The following is a 17,234-nucleotide window of genomic DNA, read 5'->3' on the forward strand; positions in this document are numbered from 1 at the left end:
CCCATGGCGGTGTTTCCTGTGATGGCTTTGTCCCACCAAAATGCTCTTTCCTGCTGGGAATTCCTTGGCTTGGGAATGCTTGGCCAGCTCTCACCTCGTGCTCCGGGATCTGCTGAGGAAAAGCTTTTGGGATAGGAGTGGGGTTTTAGTGGGAATCCAGCTGAGCAGAGCCAAGGATCTTCCCGAGGCTCCAGCAGCTCTTGCCGAGGGAAAAGCTCCTCAGGGAGCTGGGAGGAGCTCACCCTGGATGGCCGGGAATGGGCACAAATTCCCACCTGGAACAGGAGTGGGGGGATGAAGCAGCATCACCACCTCGCAACTCCCAGTGATGGGATTTTTTGGGATTTTCCCCAATTTTCCAAGACAAATCCTCGACTTCAGCCCCACCACATCCAGCTCTGCGCTCAGACCCCACAGGGAGGCAAAACGAGGGAAGGGGCTCCCAAATCCTTGATTTTGGGAGGCAGCTCCAGCCGTGTGAATTCCCGGCTGGCGGATCCCGGCGGGAGGGATGCAGCTGACGGATGGGGCTGGAATCCTTCCCGATCCAGCTGCTCTCTGTGCCCTTTTGTTTGCTTGCGCGGCGCTGCCGGGCTCGCTCCGAGCTCGTGGCTGGCGCTCCCGTTCCATTCTCTGCTTCCCACTTTTCCCCTCTTTTGGTTTTTTTTCCCCAAAATAACCCGTCAATCACTGGCTTGTTTTCAGCGCGCCGGGGCCCGGATCCGGTGGGAACGCCAAGGGCGGGCGGATTCCAAAGGCAGGGATAACAACCCGCGGCTGTCGTTCCCTCTTCGGAATTGTTGGGTTTTATCGAATTAGGGACTGGGGGCTCTCCAAAGCCTTTGGATCAGGGAAGGCGCCTCGTTCCCACTCCCAGCTGGGATTCAGCTCCGAGGAGGTTGGGGAAATGCCAGGAAACCCCACAATTCCTGGGAAAGGGAATGGAGGTAGGAATGTGGCACCACTGGGCCCTTCCCGGCCTCCAGGCCACACATTTTGGCTCCTCTGGTGCTGGGAGAGCTTCTCCGTCTAGAAAATCCCACCTGGAGCAGGGGAGGCAGGGAATTTGTTCGTCTCCTGCCCAAAACTCTGGAGTAATTGCCCATTCCTATAATTCCTTGGTCAGAGGGGATTAAAAGCCCCTCTCCATCTCCTTGTGCTCGGGGATAAATCCAGGAGCTGCTTCCCATCCAGCCAGGACAGGGAAAGCAGGAGCTGGGAATCTTCCTTCGGGATGCACCTCCTGCTTTTCCAGCTCCTTGCTCCTTTCCCAAGGATCTGCAGCCCCCGGGAAGGGCTGGATCCAGGGAGAGGCTTCATGAGGGGAGTTTGGGATCAGAGGGATGGGCGGGAGGAAGGGTGAGGAGGGATCTGCTTCCTCGTGGTCTCCAGTCCATGGAAATGCTTTTTTTTTCGGGATGAATTCCATGGATAAGCCTGGATTTATGGTTAGAACGTTGCTTTGGAGGCCGCTTGTGCCAGGCTGGTCCCAAGGTGGGAATTGTTCCTGGTGCTGGGACCTGGAAAGGAGGGAAGCGACGGGAGGGACATTTTTGTCCAGTGATTGTCACCATGGGATGTCCTGGCATGGATTTGGGAATCTCCGGCTCTTCCTGGTGGGACAGGGACAGCAGGAGAGGGGCTCAGAGAATCCAGCTCAGCAAATTCCAGCAAAATCCTCGGGATCATCCCGATTTTGGGATAAGGGGGATGCGGACGGGCTCCCTGTGAGCCTCTTGTGGAGATGTTCCCCTTCCTCATCCCGAGTTCTCCGTGCCTGCATCTTTCCTTTGGAAAAACCCCATGGATTGGATGGGAATTGCCTGGGAAGGGATTTCGATGGGATGGAAATTCCCAGCCCAGCTTTGCCCCTCTGGAGAGAGCATTCCAAAGCTCCGGCTCCAAGGCTTTGGAAGATTCCAAGCCTGGATTCCTGGACCAGGATTTGGGATTCTCCTGCTGCTCCATGGAGAATCTCCCTCCTTTTTTTAGGCCCGGCCGCCCCCGTTCCCTGCGGATGGAGCCGCACGAAGTGTGGGAACACGGGATCCACGTGGGAACATGGGATCCACGTGGGAACACGGGCTCTGCCATTCCACCTTCTGCAGCTCCGGGAGCATCCCGAGATCCGGGGGTGGAATTTGGCTGCTTTCCTGGCTTTCCTCCTAAAAATAAAGCAGGGAATGTTGGATTGCGGGAGAACCCCATGACTCTGAGAGGGGTGAGAGGGTTTGGGGGCTGGGATAAGGCCAATGAGCCCGAAATATTCCCAGGGAGCTGCTGGGGAGTGGGATTTTCCATAGGGGATGGATGGATGGATGGATGGATGGATGGATGGATGGATGGATGGATGGATGGATGGATGGATGGATGGACGGATGAAAATAGATCCACTGTGTGGGATTTTCCATGTGGGGTAACAGGCTGGATCTGCTGCAGAATGGGATTTTCCATGGGGGATGGAAACGCTGGATCTGCTGGGGAATGGGATTTTCCCTGTGGGATACGAGGCTGGATCTGCTGCTGGAAAAGCACCAGGCCAAGGGCAGATCCTGTTCCAGAAAAGATCCAAAGGATGCAATTCCCACCAGGAACGAGGGTCCCAGAGAGCCCATCCTGCATGGGAAAGCCTCCAGCGCTCCAGCTCCGCTCAGAGTCCTTCCCTTTGGAATTGGATAATGAGATGTTTTCCATAAACGCCAGCTCCTGGTGACCCTTTTGAAGTTCTGTTTGCATCTCCCTGCATTATTCCAGCTTTTTTTTCCGTAGGGAAGTGCTTTGTGAGGAGTGGAGATTGTTTGGATCCCTCCCGAATTTCCGCTGTAATTAGTGCGGGGATGAGAAGGCGAGAGGAGCTCCGGGAAGCGCTTCCCAAATTAAACCTTCCCATTCCTTGGAATTTGTGGGGTTGTTTTTATTTAGGGCAGGAAAATCTGGGAGATTCCATGGCGGGAGAGAGAGAGTTTGGGCAATGGGGTGGCCGGGATGCTCCTGCTGTTCTTGGTTTCCATGGATCACAGTCTGGGTCTGCTCCATGCTTTTATCATTATTTTATCTCGGGGGGAAGGAGGGAATGGGAATGGGAATGGGAATGGGAATGGAATGGGAATGGGAATGGGAATGGGAATGGAGAGCACTTTTAGCTTGGAAAATGGGAATGGGAATGAGAAAGGAGAGCACTTCCAGCCTGGAAAATGGAAATGAAAGTGGGAATGGGAATGGGAATGGAGGACACTTCCAACCTGGAAAATGGGAATGGGAATGAGAAAGGAGAGCACTTCCAGCCTGGAAAATGGAAATGAAATTGGGAATGGGAATGGGAATGGAGGACACTTCCAACCTGGAAAATGGGAATGGGAATGGGAATGGGAATAGGAATGGGAATGAGAAAGGAGAGCACTTCCAGCCTGGAGAATGGAAAAGAGAATGGGAATGGGAATGGGAATGGAGAGCACTTTCAGCTTGGAAAATGGGAATGAGAAGGGAAAGCAGTTCCAGCCTGGAGAATGAGAATGGGATTGGGAACAGAGAGCATTTCCTGCCTGGAAAATGGGAATGGGAATGGGAATGGGAATGGAGGGCTTTTCCAGCTGTTTAACATCTCGGGCACTCCTCTCCACGCCGCTGAGCAGGAAAACCTCCCGCATTCCCGGCCTCTCTTCCCGCCCTCCCGGGAGCACTGAATTAAAGGAATATTGGATGATCCCATGCTTGGTTATGTTTTATTAACGCGGAGCCTCGGCCTCCCGGCACATCCAGAGGATCTGAGGCTCTGCCAGGCGTTTGTCCCTCTTTTCCAAGGTCTGGCTGCCGCTGTTATTCCCAATCCCAGTCCTTGGCTTGGCTGGGGGGTCAGCCTGGGGTCTTCAGGGAGAGGAGGGAAATTTGGGATGAAAAATGGGAATGTGTGGTTTGTCTGAGGATTCTCGGTGTCCTGGCGGGCTTTGGGATGGGAGTTTTGCAGCAGGAATAGGGATGGATATGGGAAATCAGAGTCGTGGACACCACGTGGAGCCGTGGAAAAATCTCCTCCTGATTATCCAGCTTTGCTCCGTCTCAGGGGTGGGAGAACCCCCGGAATGTTGGATCTGAAGGAGAAGATCCCAAAAAACGCCAACATTCCACAAGCAGAGCTAAAGGAGGAATCAGGGCTGGGATTTTGCTCCGTCGATATTTTGGGATCAGCGGGAAAAGCTGAACATGGATTATGGGACAGCTCTGGAAGTGCTGGGAGAGGGAAAGGTGTTAATTAGCAGTGATATCCCAGCGGAGCGGGGATAGATCGGGATTAGGGGAAGAACCCCATGGAGATGGATCGGGATTAAGGGAAGAGCCCCATGGAGATGGATTGGGATTAAGGGAAGAGCCCTGCACATCCTCTCTGTGGGAGGGGGAAGTGCCGGGAATCAGTGCCTGGAATCAGGGCTGGAAGAGGGAGATATCCATTAATCCCATTAGGGATGTGGAATTACCGGGAGAGCAGAGGGATTATCAGTCATGGAGTGTGAATTCAGAGGAGAGGGAGCGCCGATCACAATCTTGCTTTGTCCAGGGAATGGGGCTGGAGAGGACGGGAAAGATGGAGCTGGATGAGATTGGGCCAGGGAGATCCTGAGGGATGGGATCACAGCATTCCCAAGGGGTGGGATCATGGTGTTCCCGAGGGATGGGATCATGGCTGTCCCAAGGGATGGGATCATGGCTGTCCTGAGGGATGGGATCACGGCTGTCCCAAGGGATGGGATCACGGCTGTTCCAACAGAAGAGGGAGAGTTTGGGATGCAGCTGCCCCTTGTCCCTGTGCCTGGAAGAAGCATCTCCAGGCCAGGGCCAAATTCTGGAGCAGGGAATCCTGGCGGGAATTTTGGCTGTTTCCATGGAGGGTCTGGAGGAATCTCCAACCGCATTTCCCTTTCCCTTTCCCTTTCCCTTTCCCTTTCCCTTTCCCTTTCCCTTTCCCTTTCCCTTTCCCTTTCCCTTTCCCTTTCCCTTTCCCTTTCCCTTTTCCTTTTTCCCTTTTCCCTTTTCCTTTTCCCTTTCCTTTTCCTTTCCTTTCCTTTCCTTTCCTTTCCTTTCCTTTCCTTTCCTTTCCTTTCCTTTCCTTTCCTTTCCTTTCCTTTCCTTTTCCTTTCCTTTCCTTTCCTTTTCCTTTCCTTTCCTTTTCTTTCCCTTCCCTTCCTTCTTCCCTTCCCCTTCCCTTCCCTTCCCTTCCCTTCCCTTCCCTTCCCTTCCCTTCCCTTCCCTTCCCTTCCCTTCCCTTCCCTTCCCTTTCCTTCCCTTCCCTTCCCTTCCCTTCCCTTCCCTTCCCTTTCCTTTTCCCTTTTCCCTTTTCCCTTTTCCCTTTTCCCTTTTCCCTTTTCCCTTTTCCCTTTTCCCTTTCCTTTTGCCTTTTTCCCTTTCCTTTTCCTTCCCTTCCCCCTCCAGAACATTCCCTCAGGAATACCAAGGCTTTTCCAGCTGAGCCAGGACCCTTTGGGGCTGATCCAGCTGCCCAGGTACCCTCCAGGTCATATTTTGGGAAAAAGCCGCACATCACACCCAGAATTCCAAAAACAAAGTGGATTTTGGAGCTCCCGGGATTCCTGCATGGACTGGGTTTATTTTTGCTCTTCCTCTGCCTGAGGCTGTGCCCCCGGAGAAAGAGTTCAGAAGGAAAGATCCCAGAATATCAGTGACGATGATCCCTTCCCAGTTCCTGCGGGCAGGAATCGATGGAAGGAGCGGAGATCGCCCGGAGCCGGCAGCTGGGAGGGAGGGGGGATCGATGGCTCCTCGTTTGTCACCAATCAAAAATCTGGGATAATTGGATTTCCTGCAAGTGGAGAAATAAATCAGGGGAATTCATTATCCGAGTCAGGGTCACCCCCACTCCAGGGCCACCGGGGCTTGGGAAAACCTGCTTGGAACTGGTGGGAAACCCAGCGGGGTCTTCCAAACTCAAACCCGCTGCCTTTCCTGACTGGAATTAATGATTTTCCCTCTTTTTCCCATTCCAAGCCTGTGGGTCTCCCAATAAAACTGGAAAATTAGGAGTTTTAGGGAGGACTGGGGAGTTTTGGGTGGGAAAATTCCTTCCTGGGGTTGTTTTTGGGAGCAGGAGCACCTCTGATAACCCCCTGCTCTTCTTCCAGGATGGGATTTTTTGGGATCTCAAATTATCCCCTTGCTGTTATTCCAGGACTTTCTGAGATCTCAAATTATCCCCTTGCTGTTATTCCAGGATTTTTTGGGATCTCAAATAACCCCTTGCTGTTACTTTGGGATGGGATTTTCTGGGATCTCTAAAAACCCCTTGCTGTTATTCCAGGATTTTTTGGGGATATCCAAAAACCCCTTGCTGTTACTGCAGGATTTTTTGGGATCTCAAATAACTCCTTGCTGCTACTTCAGGATGGGATTTTCTGGGATCTCTAAAAACCCCTTATATCTGGAATAAAATCGTCCATAATTTTTTGGGGGGGATCTCTAATAAACCCCTGCTGTTATTCCAGCATGGCATTTTTTTGGGATCTCTAATAACACCTTGCAGTTACTCCGGGATGGGATTTTCCTGGATCTCCGATGAGCTGGAAAATACCTTGCTTTCCCCTTCCCAAGTGGGGAAACTGAGGCACGGAAAGACCTGGAACCCTGGAATGCTTTGGGTTGGGATGGACAGGGACATTTTCCACCGGTCGTTGTTCCAACCTGGATTTGAGCACTTCCAGGAACAGGGAGCAGCTCCCAGCTCCTTCCTGCTCTGTTAATTATTCCCACTGGGATTAACTCCGGCAGGGATTAACACCCTGAGCTGTGGCTTCCCAGAATTGGCTGCTGGTGCCATAATCCCCATCCCGATGGAGCCGGAGCAGCAGGAAAATCCTCAGCTGCTGGCAGCAAATCCCTCGCAAGCCACTGACCGAGCTCTGCCAGGGGTTTGGGATTTTCCCCCCGATTTTCCAATCCCTCAGCTCCGCTTTGGCACTCTAAAAAGGAGCACTGGGTGCAGCAATTCTCTTTTTTTTTTACCCTGGAATTGCATTCCTGGGACGGATTTTGTGCAGCAACACCATCTGGGGATGAAATCCTTTATCCCAGGTGAGGTGTTCCATAATCCCGGCGCCCAGGGGCGGCATTCAGAGGGTGCAGCTTCCAGGAGCATCCAGCTGGCGGGAATCTCTTCCTTGTCAGGATGCAGAGCTGAGCTGCTGGAAAAGGAGGGCTGGGAATTTGCGGGGGAAAATCCCATTTCCAACCTTTTTCAGTGCGGGATCAGGATACGGCCTCTCCTTCTCCCACCACACTTAATTCAGGATTAATTCCACATCTGCACACGGAGATCAGATCCCGCTGTGTTTTCCGTGGAGCTGCTTGATTAAAAACCAGGGAAAAGCAGAACAGGGGGAATTTTTGAGCCCCGGGACACCTGGACATTCCGGTTTGGAGCGTTAATCCAGGTTAATCCAGGTGTTGAAGGAGGCACCGTGCTCTGATGCAAGGGTTTTAGGGAATGTTGAGCCATTCTGAAGGCATTCCATTGGATTTGGTGGTTGGTGGTCGCTCCCGCTTGGCAAAATTGGGATTGTAGGAAAAATCCCCATCTGGTGAGCATGGGATTTGCTGGGGATAGACAAAAATCCATGGAAATGGATTGGAGAGTGATCCATGGGGCAGCTGGGGGGAACTAGGAAAAATGGGGGAAAAGAAGGAAAAATTGGGATTTTTTTTACAGTTTTCAGATTTCATTCGGATCTGTGGGAGAAAGGAGGAAGGAACTCCCTCCTGGGATTTATCAGCAGGAGGGAATTCCTGCCCTGCAGCCCAGACTGGCGGTGGAAGCACTTTTGGGTGGAAAACTGAGGAAAATCCAGCTGTTGTGGAGGAAATCCTGCAGGAACGGGGTTCATTTATAGGGAAAACGGAAAATTCGGGATGAGAGGTGGCGCCTCCCACCTGCTGGGCGTCGTTTGCCCAAAATCGATTGGCTTCACCCCATGGAATGGCAATAAAATTGGGGAGCGAGCGATTTGGGGGATTCTGCCTTAATTAACTTGGTGGGAGTTGTTTGGCAGCCGGGAATCAGCCATGATTTGCATATTTGCATAGAGGCAAATGAGGGCCATGATCTCCATTTATCAAACAAGGCGTCTCAGACCCAGCCTGGCCCTGAGGAATTTTTGGCTCCATTTTGGCTCCGGCAGCTGTTCCAACATCTGGGAAGGGGCCATGAGGTGCTGGTGGAGCCATCGCTCCAAATTAGGGATGGTGCCAAATTTTTGAGGGAATTTGGCTCTGCTGGATTCACCTTCCCACCTTTCCCGGGATGAGGCATCGTTTTGGATCCCGAAAGGACCCAAAAGGATCCAAACAAAATGAAAAATCTGGAAAATTAGATAATGAGGATGGGGGTTAATGGAACAGGAGAAATGACAGCAGAATGATGACAAACGTCCGGCTCTTCCCAAAATCCTGGAGCTCTTCCCAAAATCCAAACCCATTGACCCAACCCAAACTCTTCCAGAAACCCCAACCCAAGGATCCACCAGGGGCTCTTCCCATGATCCCAACCCAACAACCCATCCTGAACTCTTCCTGAAATTCCAACCCCACAGCCTCTTCCAAGCTCTTCCCGAAATCCGAAGCCGATCACCCATCTCGTGCTCTTCCCAAAATCCCAATGACCCATCCCAAGCCACCGCTCTGAGCAGCTGTGGCAGCTCCAGTGGGATGTCCAGCTGGAATATTTACGGGAATATCAGTGGGATGAAGATGTGGAGATAAAATATTCCCCCCTCCAGCACCGCTGGGAGGCCGAGGGATTTTATGGAAACGTTGGAAGTGTAAAAGGGGGGAAAAAGTTATAAATAAAACTTCCCAGCGCTTCGGTAAATGCTCCTAAACATCCTTCCCATGCGGAGATAAATATTCCATGTGTGATTTACGGCCCTGCATTCCCAGGCTGTGCGGGCAGGTGGATAAAATCCCATAAATCACCAGGAATATCAATGCAGCCACCACATTCCCGCTGATAAGCAGCGTGGGCCTGGAAAATCCATCTTTTCTGCACCAGCTGCGCCTTGACGGAGTTGATTTAAGGAGTTTTGGGACTGGGAGGGGTTGCCCAAGCCTTGGGAGGGTCTTGGATCCTTCTTTGTGTGTTTTCATGGGAAGGGATTCTCTTCCGGGGGAGGTTCAGTTTTGGTGGCGTTGGGATTTTGTCCCGAGTAGAAGATAATTCCCATCCATCCCAGGGAAATACTTCCCAAATCTGACAGATCCTGGCTTTCCGATGGATGTTGCTTCCCTCCAGTCCTGTTTTTCTTGTGTTCACCCCCAAATCCTCACTTTTCCAGCATCCCTAGTTTTGTTCCATCTATCCCAGGGATGTACTTCCCAAATTCAACTGATCCTGATTTTCTGGTGGCTGTTGCTTCCCTCCATCTGTGCTTTTCCTGCGTTCATCCTGAGATCCTCACTTTTCCAGCATCCCTGGTTTTGTAGCCACTGGATTTATTTCCCGGGATGGGCGGGATGCAGCCCTTAGATCCACCATGGAATTTCACCTCTGACCATCCAGGAAATCCCTGGAATTCTGGGATGAGGAACCCCCTTAACATCCAAAAAATTATTCCAAAGCCATTCCAAGGGTTTGTAGCAGGGCCTGGTCTCCCTCCAGCAAAAGCCGTCACGGTTTTCCCTCCAAACATCCATCTTTTTCCTGGAGCGCCGCATTCCCTGTGGATTTGTGCCGGAGATGTCGAACAAGCACGAAATCGACGCCGTGAGCCGAAGCCGAGCCGGGAACGGGCTCCCTCATCCCGTGCTCCAATGAGCCGGAACAGCTCCGAGGAGCTTGGGAAAAGCCGGATGAAGACGTTCGAGGATTTACTCCAGCCCGTGCCCAAGCCGCGGGGCTGATTCCGACGGCTCAATCCCACCCGGATTTGTTTGTCGGGATGGTGGGAAACGCTGGAGTTTTCCTGGGATTTACTGGGCATGGAGAGAGCTGGACTTGAGTCGTTGTGGGAAGGAAACTGGACAGGGAAAAGTGGAAGTGTATGAAGGAGGAGATGGAAAAAGGGTGGAGATTGGAATTGGAGAGATGGGACACGGCACCACCGGCAGGTTCCCAAATCCCAAACTTCCTGTGGCCTTTCCACTCCCAAAGTGCCCAAACTCTCCCTTTCCATCTGAAATCCTTTATTGTGCTGAGGTTGCGCTGATGGGGGTGAAAATCCCACGGAGCCAGAATGTTTGGAATGTTTTTAGCCCAGCAGGATCCATTTGGATCTCATTCCTCATTTTTCTGCTGCCTCTGGAGCCGCTGGAATCTCGGAGCCAATCCCACCCCTCCAGAACACAGAAGTGACTCTGGAGCTCATCATGAGGAGAAAACCAGCCCAAAAATGGATTTTTCCTGGAGATCCATCAGCATCAATCCTTTGGAAGCCCTCAGGTGGTGTTGGAGATGCTTCCCATGGACACAAGGACATTGGGAATCATGGCACGGAGTGAATCGGGAATTCATCCTTTTTCTTTGGACTGGGATATCTTGGGATACCTTTCCTTTGGGATATTTTGCTTAGGAGGAATCTGGGATTTAAGGAAAAAAGGGAAGCTGGACAGCGGTTAAAAATTCCATCTCGATGGGATTTAAGTGTTGAAATCCTTGGAAGCTGGGTTTGGGTGTTGGTTTTATCCATATTTTATAAAAATAGGGAATCATGGAATGAATTGGATTGGAAGGACCTTAAATCCCATCCCAGTCCCTGCCATGGACAGGGACACCTTCCTCCATCCCAGGTTGCTCCAAGCCCAGCCAGGCCTTGGACACTTCAAGGGATGGAGCAGCCTTGGTTTCTCCAGGCTGAGTTGATCCCTAAAATTCCATCGTTCTGTAATTCCCAAATAGTTTGCCCATGGAACGGACAGGAAACAGCCCCTGGAGCCTGGCTTGAAGTGGTTCCCTCGCTTCATCTTCATTTGAAAGGGGCTGGGAGGCTGAAGGCGCCACGCTCAATCCATGGATTGATCCAAAGGATTGATCCAAACCATTGATTCCCATCACAAAGAGGCCCGGGACACATCCGTAGGATCCGGCAGGTTCTGCATCCCACTAATTGCAGAAAAATGGACCCAAAGCACGGGCTGGATGTCCCCCTGCTCATTCCATACATTTTCTCCTGATCCCTAAGAATTTAGGAGCTGGTTTTGTCCAGCAGCCCCGCCTCAGGAATAATTCCAGATCCAGCTGCGGAATCGTTCCCTCCCACTTATGGAAATGAGGGAGGGAAGCGGCGCCTAATGAGATGTTTGTGAGGGAAGAGGAATTTTAATTACCGGCTCTTAATTGTCTGCTCGGCCCCTTAATATCCCATTTTCCCAGGATTAATGCCATTCGCTCCCTGCCGGGGCTCCTCCTCTCCTGGGGGTGACGCCAACTTTCCTGGGTTTATTTTAGGGAATACGCCCGTTTTCCAAAAGCCAGGATGACTTTTGGGAAGGCGGTGGAGGGGCTGGGGAGGTTTAACCCCGTTGGCACTGAGCTGGTGGATTTTTGGGAAGCAAAGCTGAATATCCAAGGAAAGCTCAGCACAAGGCTGCCCCAATCCATTTTCCCCACTCCCCAAAGGCCCATTTTCCTTGGAAGCGTGGCGCCGACTCCGGCTGTCATGTCCCATTCCCTGGCTGGTGCTAAACCCACGCCAGACGCTTATTCATGTTTAAACAAGAAATAAAATCCTGCCACAGCTTTCCAGGAGGAAAAGCCCTGGATTCAGCAAAATTCCTCCTCTCCGGATGGGGCCAGCTGGGAATTCTTTGCCCTTGGAGCCCTCCCGGGTTAACAACGAGAGGCAGCATCATATTCCGGCTGTAAATTGTCCTGGAATGTCATAAATAAAGCATGGCTGGAGCCGGGAAGGGAGTGGGAAGGAATTTGCTGCGTTCCCAGGAACAACTGGAGCTGCTGAATTTTTCATGGACAAGATGTTGCAAAGCGCCGCCAGTCAGGGCGCGTTTGGTTCTTGAGGATCCGGGGCTTCCATCCCCGGATCCGCCATGGCCGTGGACGTTCTGCAGTCAGGAATTTGCAGGAGTACTCCCAGATCTTTCCAGGGGGGATTTGCATCCCTTTGGATTCCACTGAAAGGGGTGAAATGTCTCCTGCTCTCCCTAAATCCTGGGAATTTCGGGATATCGGCCGGTTAAGGGAATGCTGGTGTCTGTTTTCCTGTTCCCTCCTGGTTTTTCCATCCCATCCCATCCCAGCCCTTGGAAAAGGGAGGCGGAGGAATAGGAGGGAATTATGGATAAGCCCCGTTAATCACTAGCTAATTAAAATGATGAAGTGTTTGTGTTGTCACCGGCTCCTTGAGGATGCTGGGGACATTCCAGAGGTGGGTGGAGGCACTGGATCCCAAGAATCCCCTCCTCTGGCTCCATCCCGAGCTCCCACTCCGCTCAGATCCGCTGCTGCTTCCAAGGACGGTTCCTAAAAGGATGGGGACAGGTTGGACTTTGGGGACACGGAAAGGGGGAAAATCCGTCCTCAGCTGGGGCTGCCCCATCCCAGGATTTGTTCAGTCTTGGACAGGGCTTGGAGCAACCTGGGATAGTGGGAGGAGTCCCTGCCCAGGTCCCTTCCAATCCAGTTCCTGAATTCCATTGGTTTGAGATTTTTGGGAAGCACTGGGAGATGAGAAATATGGGAATGGGAGCACCGGGCCATCTCCATAAATAAATCTTGGATTTCCATGTGGGATGGAAGGAATCAGACGCCCGGGGGAGATGTGGAAGGGGCTCCATGTGGTGCTGGGATTCCTTGGAAGAATCCATTACTCCAAGGCCTTGCCTTGGGACATTCCCATCCCATCCCATCCCATCCCATCCCATCCCATCCCATCCCATCCCATCCCATCCCATCCCATCCCATCCCATCCCATCCCGTCCTCCCCAGGAACCTCGGGGGGATTCCAGCGACCCTGGCCATTCCCACGGAGTGTCCTGCTGCGTTTGTGGGCAGAAATCCCCACAGAACGCTGGAAAGGGCTGGAAACGGGCTTTTTATCCAGCATCCCGCACTTCCAGGGCTGGAGCAATTCCTGCCTCATCCCTGGGAGCTCTTTTGTAATTGGAAGCACCGAGCTTGTTCCGATGCTCTCCTTTATGAACGCGTCACGACTCCCGATTTCAAAGGACATTTCCTTTATCCCTCCCTTCCCCCTCTCCTCCCCCTCCTTCCCTTTTCCCTTTTTTTAAAATCCCCCTTAAACTGGACGGTGCCAGAATTCCCAGCGATTGCCAGCAAAAATATCCTCTCCTCCCCAGGGCTGCCATCTAATCAGAGGGATGAATTTCCAGAGGGCCGAACCCGATCTGGGGGAGGCCGGGCCCGGCATTCTCTGGAAAATCTCGGATTGAAAAGAGCAAAGGGGAAGCGGAGCGAGGCTGAGAAGGGGACGCTGATAAAGGGGCGCCGATAACGCAAGGGATGACAGAAATTTGGGATGGGCTCTTCCTTTTGGAAGAGTTCTTCCCACCCAGCCGTTCCCGTCACAGCCGCTTTGTTCTCCTCAGTAAATCCCAAAAATAAAAAAAAGGGAGCCGAGGGAGGCTCGGGAGCAGCGCTGGCACCTGGCAGTTGTTCCCTGTCGGGAGGCGAAGGGAAGGGGAGGATGAGGGATGGGATTCGCGCGTCAGCAGCAGCCAAGCAGCGGGGTCTGGACGGCTCCATCTGGATTCCTGCTTTATTTCCCTTTGTTTTCCCGCTTTCCCCCCTCCCCTCCACACATCCTTGGCCGGCTCCTGTGGGGACTCGGCATCTGTTTCCCTCTCCCTCTTCTCTCCTTTTTCCCACAACTTTCTGGGCTGGTTTTGCGCTGGATTTGGGCAGGGGTGCTCTCGGAGCGTTTGAATTTTCCCCTTCCTGCCTTTTCCAGGCCCGGCCAGGGCTCTGGAATCAGCTCTCCGTGGGGATCCTGATCCCACGGCTCCAGAGCTTCCACGCAGGAGAAGTTCAGGAGCATCCTGTGGTTCCACCCTGGTGTTTTTAGGGATCAAATGTCTGGATTTAAGGCCCAGCCAAGCCCGAATTCCCAGGAATATGGGTGGAAGCTGCTCCCAATGCCAGCTTTGAGTGGTTTTCCAGGACACGGAGGAAGCAGAGAGGGGAAAAAATCCAATTTTGGGGTTTTTTTTTGGCCACACAGAAGATGCAGGTTGGGGATGGGTTTGGAGGGGGATTTCCTTGGAAAAATGCTTGGATGGGTGGATTTGCTTCATGGGTGTGGCTGGGGCCATCCCAAACTTGGTTGTTTTTGACTTTAAAAATCCACCAAAAATCAGGGAAAGGTCCAAACACCACCAAAAGCCTTGGCTGGACTGGGATGGGGATGGATCCCTTTCCCAAGGAAGTGCACGGGTCTGGAAGGGAATAAGGTGGGGAAAAGGGATGGAAACCATCCAGAAATGCTGAGGTGGGAACTCCTGGATCCCATGGACAGGAGGAAAATCCAATCTCTGCTCTGGACTGCGGTGGGGACGGTTTTGCGTGGAAGTGCCCAGGTCTGGAAGGGAATAACGTGGGGAAAAGGGATGGAAACCATCCAGAAATGCTGCGCTGGGAACCCCTGGATCTCCACATCCCACGGACAGGAGTGAAAATCCAATCTTTGCTCCAGCTTTGCCAGTTCCTCCCCGGCTCCCTTTAATCCCCGGCTGACCCGGGGGCAGGCGGGAGCTGCGATCCCACCCGGGGGCTCCCGGGAAAGGCAGAGCCCTTCCGCACGCACGGAGGCTCCTTCCCGAATTCCTTGGGGCGGATCCCGCCGCGCTGCCAAGGATTTGCTCATCCCCCTCCTTCCCCGCCGCTTTTCCGTGCCTGTTGCTCATCCCGGCGCTCGGAAATGTCAAAAGCCGAGCGAGGGGAATCGGGGCAGCAGGAGAGACCTCGGCTGCCCTTCCTCCCTCCCTCCTCCTCCTCCTCCTCCTCCCGTTCCTGCCTTTTCCATCCGCACAGCCCCGAATCCAAGGGGCCCTCGTGCAGCCTTGGCAATCGCCGGGATTTAATCCCCGCTTTAGGAACAAAAATAAACCCTGGACAGGCAGGGAGAGGCTGGAAAGGCGCCGGGGCCCCGGGCGGACTGGGAATCTTGACCAGGATTTGGGTAGCTCCCAGCCAGGAAAACCGGGATTCCGGGATGCAACACCAGAATTCCCTCATTCCAAGCATCATTTTGGGCTGAAAAGAGATTTAACCCTCAGCCCTGCCCCCAAACGGCCCCAAAAATTCACTTCCCCCCCGTATTTTCCTCGTGCAGAGCTGTTCCCGCAGCCCCCAAAAGCAGCACAAAACGGGATTTTCCGGCTTTTTCCCGGTGTTCAATATTCCAGGCCACGCTGCCCTGCTGCCGCAGCCGGCACGTGTTCCCGGAGCGTGTTCTCCCGCAGGTCGTGCCTGGGATTTATGGCGCAAACACCTCCGAGTTGTTTTACAGGGAATGCTGAGCCTCAGGATCACCGCCTGGGAGGCACAAAAAATCCCGGGAATTCACCTTCTGCCCTCCCAGGGCATCTTCCACAAAGGAATCTCTGGTTTCCAGCCCCGTTTCCAAACCTCCTCCTGTTCCCCAGACTTTTGCTCGGCTCTTTTCCCACCTGGTGCGAGGAGAGATTAAGTAAAAAGGAATTTGGAGTGGGTGAGCGGGTTTTTTTGGGATTTGCCAGGCTGTCAATCCAACAATTCCCAACAGCCGCAGGAAAGGCAGGAAAACAAACCAGGAATGCAATTCCTGTCCTTGCTGCCCCCTGGCTTCTCCCTGCTCCAAATTTCCCAACAAATCGAGGGAAAAGAGGGACAAAAGGGATGGATGGAGCTGCCCGGGCTCTGATTTTCCCTCTGGATCAAGGATGGATCCAGAATCCGGCTGTGGGGAGATGGGGAAGGAGCTGAAAACTGCTGGATGGGAATTGTGCATCCTCGGGGGAAGCTGTTGGGGAATTCCCATCAGGAATGAGGAATTTGGGAAGTTTTGTGCAAGCACAGGGCAGGAAATGGGGAGAGACGATGGAGCACAAAGCAAAGCCATAGGAAGGACGGGAATTTGCAGTGGGAATGGCGGCCGCTGGGATTTTCCCAAATTCAGGAAGGATTTCCTTCAATTTTGGCTTTTTGGGGATCATTTGGGGCGGCCCTGCGAGGGGTCAGGGCTTTCCCCGGCATCCAACAGCGCCATTAATCCATAAAATTCCTGGAAACCAGCAATTCCAAACCTCCCTGGAGCTCAAGCTCTCTTTCCCTGCCTTTTTTTCTCCTCCCACTTTTCCAGGATATCTGACGGTCAGCATCGAGCCCCTGCCCCCAGTGGTGGTGGGAGACGCCGTGACCCTGAAATGCAACTTCAAAACCGACGGGAAAATGCGGGAGATCGTCTGGTACCGGGTGAGCTCCGACTCCTCGGGAATGGGAATGCAGAGCTGGCCGGGAACAGAAGGTCAGGGCTGGATGAGGCAGGAAAAGCAGACGGAGCTCGGGCTGATGGGAATATCAATTCCTGGCAGGAGGAGGAGGAGGAGGGAGGCAGCTGGGCTGGACTCGGGAAATGAAGCTGGGAGGGATGCAGGATGGATTTGGGATCATCGGGATTTGGGATCATTGGGATTTGGGATCATCGGGATTTGAGATCATCAGGATTTGGGATCATCATTGAATTTGGGCTCCATGTGGGGCCCTCCTCCTTTTTTTTTTTTTGGAGTGGCTGCCAGGTGGGTTTAGGGATGGCTCAAGATTGGTTTGGGATTTGGAGTTGGAGCTGAGGTTGGCACCGCTCTGCCAAGAGCTTGGCGGGTGGAAAATGATGGGGAAAATTTGGGATATTGGGGGTTTGGGGTTCTTCATGTAGAGCTTTTAAAAAAAACCCCCAAACTTACCCTGTTCCAAACATGTTTGGGAATTTGGGATGTTGAACGGGAGGGAAGCTCCTGGTTTTATTTGGGAATGGGGAATTTGGAGCCTGGTTTTATTTGGGAATGGGGGGAATTTGGAGCCCGGCTTTATTTGGGAATGGGGAATTTGGAGCCTGGCTTTATTTGGGAAAGGGGAATTTGAGGGCCAGTTTTATTTGGGAAATGAAGGATTTGGAGCCTGGTTTTATTTGGGAAAGGGAGGAATTTGGAGCCTGGTTTTATTTGGGAAAGGGGAATTTTGAGATTGATTTATTTGGGAAAGGAAGGATTTGGATGTCGCGTTAATTTTG

The 17,234-nt window shown here is 52.7% G+C and overlaps 1 protein-coding gene across 1 annotated transcript in view; it reads left to right on the forward strand.

The window, feature by feature from the left end:
* The window catches only part of IGSF21 (immunoglobin superfamily member 21), a 44,226-nt gene that overhangs the window by 6,049 nt on the left and 20,943 nt on the right, over positions 1-17,234 (forward strand). Inside the window, 1 exon segment of the mRNA XM_030964021.1 lies at positions 16,308-16,420. Coding sequence (XP_030819881.1) covers positions 16,308-16,420 — 113 coding nt within the window.

The sequence above is a fragment of the Camarhynchus parvulus genome, chromosome 21, assembly GCF_901933205.1.
Source record: "Camarhynchus parvulus chromosome 21, STF_HiC, whole genome shotgun sequence".
In the NCBI taxonomy this organism is placed as follows: domain Eukaryota; kingdom Metazoa; phylum Chordata; class Aves; order Passeriformes; family Thraupidae; genus Camarhynchus; species Camarhynchus parvulus.